This window comes from Vipera berus, assembly GCF_964194415.1.
Source record: "Vipera berus genome assembly, chromosome: 7".
NCBI lineage: Eukaryota > Metazoa > Chordata > Lepidosauria > Squamata > Viperidae > Vipera > Vipera berus.
In genome coordinates, this window is record NC_138209.1 from 21,676,550 (window position 1) to 21,693,109 (window position 16,560).

The 16,560-nt window shown below is 36.0% G+C and overlaps 1 protein-coding gene across 2 annotated transcripts in view; it reads right to left on the reverse strand.

Moving 5' to 3' along the window:
* Positions 1-13,827: 13,827 nt before the first annotated feature.
* The window catches only part of CXXC4 (CXXC finger protein 4), a 61,922-nt gene continuing 59,189 nt past the window's right edge, over positions 13,828-16,560 (reverse strand). For both annotated transcript variants that reach the window (XM_081332267.1, XM_081332266.1), the window contains one exon: positions 13,828-14,255. In XM_081332267.1, coding sequence (XP_081188393.1) covers positions 14,211-14,255 — 45 coding nt within the window. In that variant the 3' untranslated portion in view covers positions 13,828-14,210. The remainder of the gene's footprint in view (positions 14,256-16,560) is intronic.

Sequence of the window (16,560 nt, forward strand, 5' to 3'; positions counted from 1 at the left end):
ATTGACTGCCATTGTTCCATGATCAGCGGGGGGAGGGGGGCTCCTTCTTTGTTGCCTCTCCGGGTGACTTTAGACCTATTTAGGGTCCCCTGGCAGGGTGAAACCAGCTGTGGAGTGCGAAGCAACACAATCCCTCAGCTGCGTCGTTGTGATGCAAGACTGGAAGTCATTCTAGTATCTTTGTAATATGTACTACATAAGTGGAATGATAAAGACTAATCCCAAACTGCCCACTGACTCCATAATTTATGGAAATTTGATTTCTTGTATCTAAATCTACCACTTCAATCATTCCATTTCTAACCACCTCCTTTGACATCCTTCAATTTATACCCTGCTATGTACCATGCATGTACATCCAAGATGGGTATGCCCCTTTAGTTCCCTAAGAGTGCATTCTGTTTCATTTTGCTCTTTGTAAACACAATGGAAAGTCATACTGATTGACAATAAGCACCTAATGTGTGATATATAGGAACAGAACCACATATAGAAAGCAACTCATGTATAATTATGTTCCTTCCCATTCCCCTCCTCAGATAGCTATATATAGATGTCAGACATCATAATGATGCACAGTAAAATCATAAATATAAAAAATATTTATTATTATTATAGCCATAGGGACTTAGGATTGTAATTTTTAAAAATATCCCAAAATCTTCAAGTGCTGCTCCTTGGATTGTGTTAGCATTTAAGGGGAAAAGAAGGAAGCACTGCTTATTTTTTATGAGATGGGAGTTTGGGCAATGTTTCCATTTGATTCTGTGATTTGAATTGGAATAACCCTGTGTTTAGAATAAAGCAGCAGCCCTGGAAGCATAAGATAAAGCTTGGATTAATACTATGAAAGTTTAACCCCAAAATGGCAGACACAATGTCTTATAGCAGTATAACCATCCGATAGCACTATTTGACTTACAACCATAACGGAACCTGTCCATGTGACTGACCCAATTTTACAATCTTTTTTGCAGTGGTTGTTAAGGAAATCACTGTGGTTGTTAAACAAATCCTTTGTTCACTATGAAGCACAAACATAAATCATGTGGGATGATGCAAACAACCGTAAATGTGGTCCAGTTGCCAAGGACTTGAAGTATGGTCACTTTATTGCGGGGGGGTGGCAGCTGTCAGAACTGGGTTACAAGTTCCTTTTGGGGGAATCCGTTGTATCTTCAAATGGTTGCTATGGGACCAGTGATAAGTCAAGGACTATCTGTATAGTTAAGAAATGAAACATGGACACTCATATTGTTATTTTTCTTTCTCACAGATGGACAGATTTAGTGAATTTAGCATTCAAAGCAAGATCTCAAGTTTCTGTATATATCATAATTAATTAAAGATGATAATAATAATAATAAAACAACAAAACATTAATAATAATAATAAAGTTGGGACCTTGGAGGTCATCTAGTCCAACCTCCTGCTCAGGCAGGAAACCCTATGCCATTTCAGACAAATGACTGTTCAGTCTCTTCTTAAAAACTTCCAGTGATGGAACATTCACAGCTTCTGGACGCAGATTGTTCCACTGGTTAATTGTTCTGTCAGGAAATTTCTCCTTAGTTCTAGGTTGCTTCTCTCTTTGGTTAGTTTCCATCTGTTGCTTCTTGTCCTGCCTTCGGGTGCTTTGGAGAATAACTTGAAAGAGCTTATCATTTTGTAGAATTATATTAAGAATTGCTAATAAGTTCCACATGAGTTGATAATGGATTTAAATCTGCCACTAAGATGTACTATAATATAAACCACATTTAGTAACCATGTTTATAACTGCTATGGAGAGCCATGTTTTTTCAACATCTGTCTTGCAATACTAAGATATCAATATCGATAAATCAATATCAGTATTTATTGATTTATTCTAAATAAAATATGTTATAGAGTACTTGTAGCATAAAGTCATGTTACAAAAATACAATCACCTGCATGTAATATATAATATCCTGCTTTGCAGGAGTTACTATACTTGCAAGTTGAAAGTTATCACCTGGTGGCATATTCCCCCCTCCAGATATTATTTCCCTTCCCTTAAAAAGCAATTTATATCACATGGATGACCTCCATAGGGCCCAATTTTCCTAGGGCTCATTCCAGTCCTTTCTTCTTTCTTATCCAAACAATTATACTAATAATTGTCTTTTAAGGAAGAGTTATGCATCTAATTAAAATTTGATTAGTTACCAAGTGAGAATTTAATGATGATCACTATCTCTGAGCAGCCATGTGGAACTGTGCAGGATCATGCCATTAATAATTGCTGAGAAGTTCCTTGGAGAAATGCTTCTTACAAGAAACTGGCTACTGGTTAAATAACATTGAAGCAGCTCAGTTTTTCTTACAATAAATCTGTCTGGGCCGCCAAAGAGTTGGTGTGAATCTGCAGAGTTTTTCCTGATGTGCAGTTCAAGAATTATATTCCCTTTTTGAGACAATATGAGATTACACTGAGAACCAATCTGGTCTCATGAATAGCATGCAGCACGCAGGGAATATTAGTTCAAATCAAAGGGAAGCTACTTGGGTGGCCTTGAGCTATTCACCATCTGGCTATCCCAATTTCCTTTCTGCTGAATAGAAATAAAGCAGATCTAACCATACAGTTGTAGAGAAAGCCACACACGGAGGTTATAGAGGATTCAGTACACGACCGCCAGGAAACCCTTCTAAACTGTAGATAAGAGACAAAGCTCTATATAGTTAAAATTGTGTCCCTGGAGCAGTGTTTCTCAGTCTTGGCAACTTTAATATGTCTGGACTTCAGGTCCCAGAATTCCCAATCCAGGCTGGTTGAGGAATCCTAAGAGTTGAAATGCACACATCTTAAAGTTGCCAAGGTTGAGCAGCACCACCCCAAAGAATATTGGAGCCTTTAGTTCTTGAAAGAGCTCCATGAGTCCAAACAAAAAATGATGTTTCTAAATGAGGAACCATCTTGTTATAGATATTATGGCAAATAGGGTGGCTCAGGAGGAAATATGAATATACATTTAGGGTGAAAATATTTTTCTGATGTTCAATAATTGTTTATTTCCAAAGATGTTTTGCTGTATAAAATTCTTATTGTCAATGGCATTATTTTCTCATGTGCAACCCATAAATCTTCCTTTCAGATGTGTTGGGAATCTGAGGTTACAGGTCTCAGAATTTTGAGACAGCATGACTAACAGTAATCTTGCTTAGAAGTAGCAATTCCACACATTGGGATGGTTTCAGGAAGCCTATTATGTGTAACACCTGTTTGAATTTTGCCAATAGTATCCAGTTGTTTAACACAGAGGTCCCCAACCTTTTGGGCACCAGGGACCAGTTCCGTGGAGAGAGGTTTTTCCATGCCACAAAGGGGAGTGGTTTTGTATGCTGCCTGCATCCCGCACATGGGGCTTTGCTTGTTTGTGTGGACCGGTTGCTGGCATGCCATGGCCTGGTACTGGTCCATGGACCTGGGGTTCAGGACCCCTGGTTTAACACATGCTAAAAAGGTTAACCCAAAAAACTGAACCATCTCTCATTCCACTTTGTTCTGGTAACCCGTCTTCAAACAATTTTAGGAGTTGAACCATAGATCCACACAGGTGAACTGATTCATCATTAGGATAGTGAATTTGAGGTAGTTATTTGATCCAGGTGCCTAGTTACATACTATATCTTTGTTTCTGTTGGTCTTCAGTCAGTCTTCCAGTATAACAGGTGATGATGTTTCCCACTGGCCTGCTGGGCAATGCCTAAAGGAGCTACAAATCATAAACGTCTGTGGAATTCACCCTCCTTGGATTTTCCTACCTTGTGGGATGCTTGGCCAATAGCTTCAGTCATATAGTACACATAGTGCTGCTTTTCCATGACATATGGGGAACACCTGCTTTGTTATTTCTATCAGAGATGGGTCACAGACATTGAAAGAGATGGTGCTTTTTGTTGCAGATACTGTAGGAGAATGCTGTTAGTCTGTGATGGTAATAAATCAGGATTCTAGTAGCACATCTTTTGACTAACAATTTTAATAAAATGCATAAGCTGTCATGAACTGTAATTCATATCATCAAGTGCATAGAGTAGCTAGATTAATGTAAGATTAAAATTGGGGTGAGTCTGGAAAACGGGATTCTCACCTAACCAAAGGCAGAGTCTCACAAACAAGAAATATCAGGATTATGTTTACATGGGAACCCAGATGTATCCTATGCCCTCACATTTACTCCAACAGTACTATGACAGAGCTCATCAAGTATGCATGCAAGATTAGACGCACCTTCACATGCACTTCCTCTAATGTGATATATGGCATCATCTGTCAGCAATGCCCCTCTGGATTCTATGTAGGACAAAGGGGACAACGTTTGTGCAAAAGAATTAATGAACAAATGTTTGACATAAGGACCCAGAACAGGAGCAAAGTAAAATTGGAGCATTTCATCCTCCAAGAACTCAATGGCAGATCTCAGGGTGACTGCTTTGAAAAACATGGGAGTTTAACAGCACCATTAAATGAGAGATTGAGGAACTCACATACATAAAAAGATTTCAAGTAATCTCATAAGGTCTCAGACACTTAACACATTTCATTTGTTAATTGATCAGGTATGTATAAACTGTTTCACATGTAACCATCTCCATAACCATCTTCCTTTTCTTTACCCCACATCACCCCAATTTAAATTCCACATCAGTGTAGCCATTGCATGCATCTGATGAAGTGAGCTGACATTCTTGAAAGCTTAAGCCTGTTAACAAAATATGTTAATGGAAAAAGATGCACAGCCCTTCTGATTACCGTGGCAGATTAATCTAAACACATAGCTTCAACATAAAATCTCAGCAGGGCTAGAGATATGCATACCAGGAAGCAATTTGACATTTAAAGCTTGAAAGGAAGTAAGAAGTCCTTGCATCCCAAGTGTCCTTGGGAAACAACTCCTCCTTGGTAACCAAACAGCTGATGTAAACCAAATATCATTGCTCCCATGATGATGAATGAAGAAGTTGGCATCAAAATCCCAATGAATGGAAAGCATCAGTAATTCAAATAAAAATAATTGTCGGAGCTATAGCTGGGCAGGAGAAAGTGAAATGGATAATATCAAAGAAAGGTATCAAAATGAAGTCAAGGGATCATCTGAACATGATTTTGATTTTATTTATATTGTATTATTTTTATAACATTCAACAATGAGTAAATAAAATATGTATAAAATAGTCATAGAAATATAGCATGTGTAAAATGTTGAATGTTTTATGTGTCTAATTTGTAGGTGCTTCTGACATGAAGAAAAGTTTATTTTTATGAATAACTCAAGGTGGCAAACATACCCAATACTCTTTCTTTCTCCTATTTTCCCCCAAACAACACCTCAGAGGTGGGCTGAGCTAAGAGATCATCCAGCTGGCTTTGCTAAGACAGGAGCAGAATTAACAGTCTCCTGGTTTCTATCTTGGTGCCTTAACCACTAAACCAAACTGCCTCTGATGAAGTCATTAGTCCATGAACTATTTCTAAGTGGTTGTATTCTTATTGTAAAGAGCTGGAAAAATGGCCAAAGATGAAAAAACAGTAGTTTTGTCTAATAACCAAGCCTGAGCTATCTCCTGGGCCTTATCTACATGCAGTGGCACTTCTGTAAAGCAGTGCTCCTTTGGTGTTCTGCAGACAGGAAAAGGACACAAAACTAAAAGAATGTTTCATGGGTTGAATTCCAGGTCATTTACAATGATCTACTAGTTTACCCCAGTAAAGCATATTCACATGCAATGTAAAGTAGGATGTTTTACTATTGTTGCTCTTTTCTCCCCACCATCCAACACACATGCATGCATGACATTTTAGGAGATAAATTCTGCCCTTCCTGTGGTAACCTCACTATTAGCAGCCATTTTCTATTTCTTATTGCAGCAATTCTCCCCACTCCCCCACTGAATTCCAGGGAACTCCTACAGCCAGTTCCAATAGATTTCTGAGCTTATTTTTTTCTCTTGTTGTCCATTGGAAATCTCCTGGTAAAAGTGTACATGGTAGCTTTGGTCCCTTGGAATGTTTTGAACTTCCTTTGTGGGTTTAATAAATTTGTTATGGTCAAAGTCCTCCCTTCTTTCCTTGGCTATATACAATATATATTTTAAAAACTCAAATTAGCTACCAGGTTATATTTTATGTGCTGTAAAACTGTTGGCCATCTGGATGTTTTATCTGTATTTTTCATATTCAAGTACAATGAGAGCACCTGCTATTATCAATGGAAAATATTGCAGTTGCCAGAGGTTCTATGTCTTCTGATAATGGCTACACTGGAAATTATTTCTATTGTTTTGCTTACTAGCAAAAATCAAACCTACTTTGCACTGCAATAGCATGGGTAAACAAGAAGCAGCCCTCTGGAAATTCCCATACCGATCCCTTTTTGTGATCCTCACTGCACCCCAGAAAGGATTTAAAGTAGAAAGAGATATTCTAAAAAGACTCATTTCACCTCTTAACCCTGCAGATTTTTTATCCCCGCCCCCTATTTTGAGTGGATTTAAGACACAAAATAGCTGTTTTAACCCAACTTCCCAACTCCATCCCTTGCTCCAAGATCAGTTTTGATCTTGAGACATCATTACATTTTCTTCAGTTGCAATAAAACTGTGTAATCCCTAACCATAAGAAAGTTCTCCATCTTCGCGTGGGGCACAGCAGAGCAGATGTTTAGCATATTTTGGATCCAGACACATCGTAAGGGCTATTAAGGGATATGAACCGTGGTTAGAAAGCAGGACTGCAAGCTAATTCTGCTGACTGCCAAGAGTTCAATCCTCACTGGCTCAAGGTTGACTCTACCTTCCATCCTTCCAAGATCAGTAAAATGAGGACCCAGATTGTTGGGGGCAATATGTTGACTGTAAACTGCTTAGAGAGGGCTATAAAGCACAGTGAAGAGGTATATAAGTCTAACTGCTATTGCTATTACTTGTTCCAAGATGACTTGGGGGTCAGTAAGTTTTAGGTATATTGTTTTAAGTATATTGGGCATTGTGCCCTCCCCCAAAAACCTGAAATAAGAGATTCGTTATTAGCACTGACAATTTCTCTAGATGACAGGAAGAATGTAAAGCATGGGTGTAAAGAAATGTTCCTGACTTGCAGAACTTCTGCAATAAAAATGACTTTTCAGACCATTCATACAACCTATTGTTTTCTTAATGTAGTCTCATCCAACTTGTATTTTCTAGATATATTGGAATCAGACCACATTTAGGAACTAAAACTGATGACGTATAAAACTGATTACCTATAAAAACAATAGATTCTTGAAGGCTGTATTAAGGATTTCTAAATTAGTACCAGACTTTTGCTTAACTACAAAATCCACCAAATCATTGATCCCAATGATCAAAAAATTAAAATGGAAAGATCTTGGGAGTCCAGTCTTTGTGTTTTTGAGAAGATAGTGTTATGGCATTTGGTGCATAAGGCTTTTTAACTCGGTGCATTTTATTTTTTGTGTTTCTGATTGTTAGCTGCCTATGGTTATTGTATATGATACTGTATGGGCGGCCATTTTAAATGAATGAATAAATAAGGCTTTATTTTTACTGAACATTTTTAAAATCTCTACGTTCACTTCAAAGAGGTTGAGAGTTGAAGAAAAAAATACAATCATGTTATCTTTGTCTAAACCCTTAACAACAAACAGTTGCTGCTTTTATTCAGTTATTGCTTGATGGGATCATAATTTAAATTAATAATAATAAGAGATTGGTATAGTAGTTACAGCATCAGTCTAGAAGCTGAGAGGCCATGTGTTCTAGTCCTTTATTAAGAATAAAGCTAACTGGGTGACCTTGGGCCAGTGATTCTTTTTCAGTCCTAGGAAGAAGGAGGCAATGGCAAACTACTTCTGAAAAACTTTTGTCTAGAAAACTGCAGGGACAAGTGGCCAGGAGTCAAAAACTGTCCGAAAAGGCAAAAATAAAGCATATAAATTAAAAAAAAACTTGCTGTCATGAGATTTCAGCAGCCTCAAAGATATGCCCAAAATTGACTCTTCATTGAGATCAAGGACTATATGGTTGAAAACCTTAAGCTATTTGAAGTTGGTCCATATGTTAATAACTACAATATGGACTTAGGGAAAGGGAACAGGGAAAGAACCTGTTCTATTTCTTGAAATTTACAAGCCAGCAAGTGAATAGGACTTTGTACTAGGAAGCAGTAAAACAGATGCAAAGTGCTAACACTGTTACTGGAATGGTGTCATCATTAACCAAAAGTATTTAAGAGAAAAAATGCCTATATTTCTCCATTAACAAAAAGAAAGAAAATCAGCTCTCTTGCATATATATTGTGTGATTAATTATATGACACTTTTAGCTTTATGATTCTGGATCAATAAATTCATTATGATTCAAAGATTTGTTTAAAACATCATGCACTTTTAAGAAATCTTTTGGTGATACAAACATCTACCCAAAGCCAATAAAGAGTAAAAACATTATACAAATATTTTATCACAGATTTCTTGCATTTATTGAATTAGATATGAACCTTTTGAGTTATTTTATTGTGGTGGACGTCAAAAAAATATAAAGTTGATTATTTAAGATCCTTACAACAAATCTGTCCAGTGGGAAAAAAAAAGAGATTTTAGAGTACTAAATTCCTTTATTTAACAACACAGAAATATCACAAAAACAACTTTACTGGGCAAATTGAATGTTTTTATACAGTTTTGTACATGCCCCATAAGTGATTTGAAATAAATACACCATTTTCCAAAACTGCTTTTTCATAATTGCACAAGCATACATACACTTTACACAAGATCTATTAGAAAATTTAATAGATTACTGCACAGTTCAGAAATAGGAGAACAGTGTGAATGGTGAACATTTTTGTGGTCTATGTTTCTGCGAGAGAGGAAAAAAAAGTAAACCTATTCTCTGTAACTGTGAATATGGAATACTTTCTCACATTTGAGGTGTCTTTTATGCACCAGGAAACAGCAGACCTCAGTGTGAAACTGCCAAATTTAATCAAAACAATATCTGAAACATTTAGCTATTACACATAACCAACCATTTGAGTATCACTATGCATCCAGCTATGATCAAAGACTCACTGCTGATTTGGCTGGATGTATTTCACCCTGGATAGAATGTTCATTTAATTATTTGTCTTATTATTATTTAATTATAGACATAGCCAATTTAAAGTTTCCTTTTTTATAGTTAATTTTATGAGGTACCTAAAGGGGTGGAGTGGAGGGAACACAAAAAGAAATATGTTATTTCTCTTCTAGAAATGACTATAATTCATTCTTGTAATGTCTATAGATAATTGTACAGGTTTACCTGGGCTATGGTACAATTTGGCATAACTGATACTACTCAGTTATATCTTGTTGACTACATCCTGAGCATATCAATATTGTCAGGCAGACTCCTGCACAAAATATGTTATGCTTCCCTTCTCATTTCAGTAGAGCAACAATCTTGGCAATTCCATTACTGGTTCCTGCAGAGTTGTCCCTTTTTCAAAAGTAAAGGAGTACTCTGGCAAAAATATGAAATTTATTATTTAAAATATTTTACCCTGCTTTTCTATCACAAGGTACTTGCATTTCAAATCATATATTTTTAAAAAAATTATTTACAGCATATCCTATTGTGATCTACTTAGAAGTTCCATTGATTTCAATACATTTCACCATCAAGTAATTGCATTCAGGATTGCAGCCTTAAGGACATTGTGTGGTAAACACAAATAAGATTCAAAATTTTAACTATAATCAACATTGCAAATAATTTGTTCTTACACAAAGAAGAGGAAATGTCTGAAAACCTATTTCCTTTTTCAAAACAGTTGCAACCAAAATACTTTAATGCACAATGACATACAAATGCTGTTTCAGTGAAATGAATTTTTTTTATAAAGCTGTAGAATTCTACCACAATTAAATGAAATGTGTGGGAATCATTATATTTTTATGCAATTAGTAGGTTTGACATTTTTAACAATTCAGATTTGATATGTAAAACGTCACAATTACAATATACAAATTCATCAGCTTTTAAAAAATAAAAATGAAAACATCCAGGAAAAAAAACACAGACACATGCAACATCTGGGTATTAAAACAGTTAAGTACATTGCTATGAATCATTGTATACCAAAAGGAACCTAAACTAATATTTTCGTCCCTCTCTTTCTTAACAGGAGTCACAAAAATTATTTCAAACAAGGCCAGCTGTTTAATACTGAGGTGGGAAAATGAGGTTTCCAGCATTTACAATATTGATATTTAGTTTTGTCTTTATTTATTTATTTTGAAGTGTTTGTGTGTGTGTGTGGGGGGGGGGGGAAATGGCCCCATATAACTCAATTGCTAAATAATTAGTACAGAAAAGCCTCAAATGATAAAAAGACAAAAATGAAAAATAACCATCATGTTGATTCAACTTCAGACTACTTGAAGTCATGAGTTTGCATAGTGAAAGTATTATCTTAACATTTTGGAATGGAAAAAATCATACAGGATGATTTACAACTAAGAGAATGGAAGATCACCAAGGAAAGGAACTATTTTACCCAAATAGACATCCCCATGAATATTTTGGAAAGCCTATCTACTACACAGAATATTCTGTATCATGTCAAATACAAACGGACAGGGAAGCAGATGCTAAATGTAGTCCAACAATCTCTATTTGGCCAAAAGGAAAAGTTGCAGCCAATCTGAAGAGCCAAATGCTTACATCACTGGAGATAAAAGCATGGGTCAAAAGAGACATCAGATGCAAATTCTAGGGATTGAGAACTTCTAGGCTGTATCCTAAAGCTTACTGAAGAATAGTGGCCAGAACATATTAAAGAAAATAACATCAAGAATAAAATAGTCATATAATTAATAGCCTCACAATAAAAATGATTTTTTCCCCTGAAGTTATATGGTTAGGACTATCTATCACTAAAAGATTTTGCAAAGTATCATCCTTTCTAATATCACTCAAACTCGGTTCAATTTTTATTCTGCTAATAATTCCTGCCAGTTCTCGGCCATTTTCCCAATCCTTCACAAATCAGTATGTACATAGGTATGTGAATATGTGTGCATGCCAAAAGAAAAAAGAAATAAAAGGTAATGCCCTTCTGAAAGTTAAATATCTCCATTGACACTATTTTCTCAATCAATTTCCTTGCCTTATAAATAACCCTTTCTTTTATATAGTAACAGATCTTCACAGAAATGCTGTATTCCTTCCTTTAAACAATAGAAAACTCAGCTAAGTTGTTCCAAAAAATGTAAAAAGTACCATAATAAAAAGAATATGAAACCGTGGTCTTTGCCTATAAAAAATTAGCACGATGTATCTCATAAAAATCTGTGCATTTGAAGAGCATCTTTTGAATATGTAAATTCTGCAGTTTCAAGGGGATTTCAATAGGTGCCACTTTCTCAGAATTATACATCATGGGCTTGCTGAATGGTGGGAAAGAATCATTTATTCTCTTAGTGTTAGATCACAAATATTTCTATCTTAAGTTAAATAGTCATAAAAATGATAAAAACATATTTGTTGAAAACAAGTCAGAGAGAGGGAAATGATTCATAGTAATGGCCTTTTCTGCTCCTTTTAAATCATAACACTTTGCTACTGGCCAAAGTACCTTCAAGTTTCTGTCTTGACAAAATAAAATAAAATAAAATAAAATATGACAAACTGCTGAAAGAAAAATGCTATGTAGATATTTCATCTTATTATTATCCTTATATACATTAGAATTATACATTGAAAATTTCATATTCGGTGACAAAATGTTCCACAAGTGGAATATATTATGCAATGTACTAAGCTTTGCATATATTTGAATCATGTATTTTTCTAATGAGAAATGTTGGAATATAGTTTCTGTTTTTAAGGAGAAAGACTCAATAAGAAACTGCACATAGAGAATAAATGTATAATACCATCCTGTTTCCGTACTTACAATTATGAGATTAAAAAAATCTTCATCAATGTATTATGTGTTGCAAGTGAGAAAGATCTACAATTGTTAAATATGACAGGGCAATTATGAACAAATGAAATACCCAAAAGCATGGTGGGGAAAGTTAATGTCAGTAATAAAGAATATAAAAATTGTAAATGTGTATTCTCAACAAGTTCTATGTTCTAAGATTCTGGTAAACTACCAGTCTGTTTTAAACTCCACCTTTCTGGCAATCACAAAAATTATACAGATTTTTTAAAAAAAAAATATAAAAAGAAATAATTTGCTGGCAAATTGCAGAATCCTGAACAAGCTCTCTCATTTCATTTTAGATCAATTAAAGCCATGGATTTCCCTTAAAACTCTTCTATCACTTTTTTTTGCCAATAAACTACTTTGCAAGCCTAAATTGTGATGAGATGGCCATAACCATGAAGAAATCTGCATAGAGAATTTTTTTTAACTGTCCCATCTTCTTGTGTTTTTTCTGAATAGGATAATGATAAATTAAATGTCTGATTAGGTTTAAAGAGAAAAAGATCACAATCTATTTCCAACTTTCAATTCTATTAAAAGTGCTAACATTTGAGAACACCTTAAAAGACATTCTGAGTTTCATGTCCTTCAGACAGAAGAAAAAATATAACCCCACCTACATTTACAAACTAGTCTAAGAGCTAAATATTACAAACTGAGAAAAATAATTTCAGGTATCTTTTCCCCTAATAAAAGATCTGTAAAGCAACCTCTAGCACACAGGTGAGGAACAATGGCCCCTTTATGACTTGTGGACTTCAACACCATGGCTGGCTCAGAAATTCTGGGAGCTGAATTCCACAAGTCATAAAAGGGCCATCGTTCCCCACCCCTGTTCTAGAGGAAAGTAAATACATTAACTGAGAGATTTCCTGTTCCTCTCAACATACAAAACTCTTTTCAGTTTGTGTAACAAACCATTCCGCTGTAGCTCTGCAACACTGAAACTGTATGTTTTCCTATACTTTAAAACAGAGGTGGGCAACTATGACCCCTTTACAACCTGTAGACTTCAACTCCCAGAATTCCTGAGCCTAGAAGTTCATAGGTCATAAAGTGGCCATAGTTGCCCACCCCTGCTTTAAAACCTGTTTTATAGGAACTGCAGTTTATTGACTTTCGTTAAACTTTTCTGAATCAATGGGTGAACATAATTGCTCTAAGATAATACTTATGAGAATTAACTGTTACTGCCTGTATCTTCCCTGTCATTCAATACTGTGTCCTGAAAATATATGAAAGAGACATTATTGTATCTTCTTTTGAACAACTTTGCTCCAGGTACTAACAGCAAAGTGTATGGTAAGAATATTACCTGTACTGCTGATGATGATATTGGACAGTGGCAACAAAAAAGGGGGGGAGGGGTTTAGAAGAGGAAGATTCTTAATGCTTAAAGTTATTGCTCCAGATTTAATTTGCAGAACTACACTGATATGAACAATGGGTTAATCTCCATAGTTGGTCAGATGTGATTGTCTCCTCGTGTCTAAACACACAAAATACAAGCGGCTATCTGTACAGTTTATAGTACCAAAACACAAATCATTGGAAAAATGAAGTAGAGATATGGTACTTTGTCAAGATACATTATTTTATAGCAGGGGTTTACCCAAACGTATAATTTTGTTTTTAACAGCCACTTTAAAAATAGACAACAAGTTCACTAGTTATAGCTAAATTACATCAACAAAAGAATTGGTATACTGAATGTGAGCAAACTGGCCAATTTTCAAGATCCCAGGTATGGTGGTCTCCGGATAAGACAGTAACCCTCAAAAGCTAGTTAATGCTCTCTTATATGGAGTGTTGGAAACCGAATGTCATTTTAAGACTTGAGGAACTAATGCCCAGAATGCAGCTGCTAAGAAATGGCAGAAGCTTTGTCTAAACAAGATGAAACACAACAGGACATGCCGTCAGACAGTGAATATGATGGGACAGAAAATAAAACAGTACTATCTTATGTTCAGGCATTTCAATGGGGGAACGTTCTGCTTTATCAGATACAACCTCTTCAAATGTACCGTCTTCCCTCTTACCTGGAGACCACTCTATGTCATGATTTTTTTTTCTTTGAGGAAACCCCTATACATAAATGAAAATAATATTCTTCAGTGGTAGACTAAGCGATTTCTTAAAGCAAGGCTTTAGCTTGCCTTTCACTTCAGGCTGCCTTGAAAATAAGATATGCTACTGCTTAAAAGAACCATCGGAATGCTTCAGCGCTGGGAACAGGTGTTCTCTACAAAAAAAGAAGCAAGAAAACAAGTTAAGCTTTCTTTTCATTGTATTATAAAATGTGCTCTTTTGTTTTTATTAATTGTTTTGTCTTTGGCTTTCTTTTACATGTCAATTGAGCTTTTAATTTTCCCAGTTGTATGCAACACTTCTTGATGATTAATAATTTAAAGAAACAATCATTTTAGCAATGTATGACTTTTTTTGAATTTCAAAACATCAGCTGGGTGAACTATTGGCAATTTCAGCCACTTATGGAACCAACCTATCTCCTAAGTGGTAAATATGCAAGGAACAGACTAGTATATTACAGTTGTTAGTCCAAAGTTTACAACTAGAATCAGCCAATGATATAGTGGCCTAAGTGGTGCACCAATTATTTATATCAGTCCATGAGTGATAGGCTAGGCTGACCTGAATATTCAGGCACAAATCTACAATAGAATGAGGTAAACATTTTGAACACAAAAAGAAAATGGCAGAAATATCTTGCCAACAGTAAACAACAAACTACTTTACAGCTGAATAACATAAAAAGTTATGACATATAAACAATCAACATAAAACTTTTCTTGAAAAATGTTTTTCTAAAACTTGTAGTTTAATTATTATTACTATTAAACCACTGAAAATTCACTTTTGGCCAGTTCATAGAAAATCAGTCCAATCTCTAGTCCATTTTCCTTCTGGCTTGTAGAACACTTTTGCAAGAAAAATGAGAAAAAGGTCAAGGCATGATCTTCCCCGATTAATCTATAGCTTCCCCGCTTGGGGAAGGTGCACTGATATAATTCTCAGTCAGTTGAAGGCCATAGCACTAGTATTTGGGGAATATATTATACTCCCAAGACACCTTGAAGGTGCCAGGTGGAAAGCAGCTGCTTTATAGCAAAAAAACAAACAAAAACCCTTCTAACTTATTTGATGGGTTTTTATCTTTCCTAACTTTCTTCCAGTCCTTCCCCAGAACCACCCAGCGATGTAGGTTGAACTGATAAAGAAGAGCCACCTGGCTTAAAGTCCCAGGGGGATTCCGTGACTGAGAGTGCTCCTGGATCTCCCTACTCCTAATCCAACATCTTAACCACTATATCACTGACTTTCTCTTTGTCTCATTTGAACTAAACTGTGATTTGGCTGCCTGAACTTGTACAGAATCCAAAAGTGGTGGGTGCTTTAGAGCAGTTTTTAAGATTCCATTAAATCCAGTTTGTGGAAAACTGATAGGATTATCTTTAGCCTGGTGTAACTTTGCATGTCTCTGTAGGTGTCTTCCTGATGTGAATGATGGGGTGTGCTTTGGCTTCACCTTTGTCCTTTATCCCTCTCTCTCTCTCTCTCTCTCTCTCTCTCTCTCTCTCTCTCTCTCTCTCTCTCTCTCTCTCTCTCTCTCTCTCTCTCTCTCTCTCCTCTTGACAGATCTCTCTGCTGGCAGCACTTGAAATCAGCTAGCAAAATGTGGCTTCAGCTGCCTCATCCTAACTGCAAATGACATCCCCTTAGTTAGCTCTTTGCAAATTCCCTTCCTTTTCTCCTGCCGGTTGCCAAGTGTAAGAGGCCTTCACTTGCAGCTATCTATGTACAGCTTTGTTTCCTCCTGATTGACTTAACTGCCAATATTGCCTTGCACTACAGGATAACTGATATGTGTAGAGATAATTGCAAATTAGTCTGTAGAAGTCTTCCTGTTAATCTAAACTATTTTTTTTTCAATATTTACCAGGAAAATATGCACAGGGGACATTTTTTAGCTAAAATTTATAACAAAAACATTTCCGCTTTATTAATAGACATGCATTTTCTGGGTGCTTGCACAATAACATGCACAAATTGTGGATGTGCTGGACATAATAGAGCAATCAACAGCATCAAAATAGCATGTGTGACTGGGCAATGGAAATCCTGCCCAGTTTTAACAAGGACGGAATGCAGTCCCTGATATAAATGGGGCACAACTTTGACCTCCTACATCCTGCTCCTAAGCTATTTTCTAATTCACACTGTGAGGGTATAAGTATAATAAACAGAACACACACCTTATGTGCAAAACACATGCTCTCTTTCATGACTGCAGGCCAACTTACCCCAGTATTTTTAAGAGAAGTTTGAGTGCAGCCTCCAAAATTCCTTAAGAAGGAGGAAGGCAACAGAATATCAATTCAGTACTGAATTAAGTGGGACTAGATATTAGATGGACATTTCCTCTGGAATGAACTATCAACACAGTACTAGGAAGATTATTACCATCACAATCAAAGACCACAAAACAAGTTGTACGCTGTGTTGGGAATTCTGCATCCAGAAGTGTG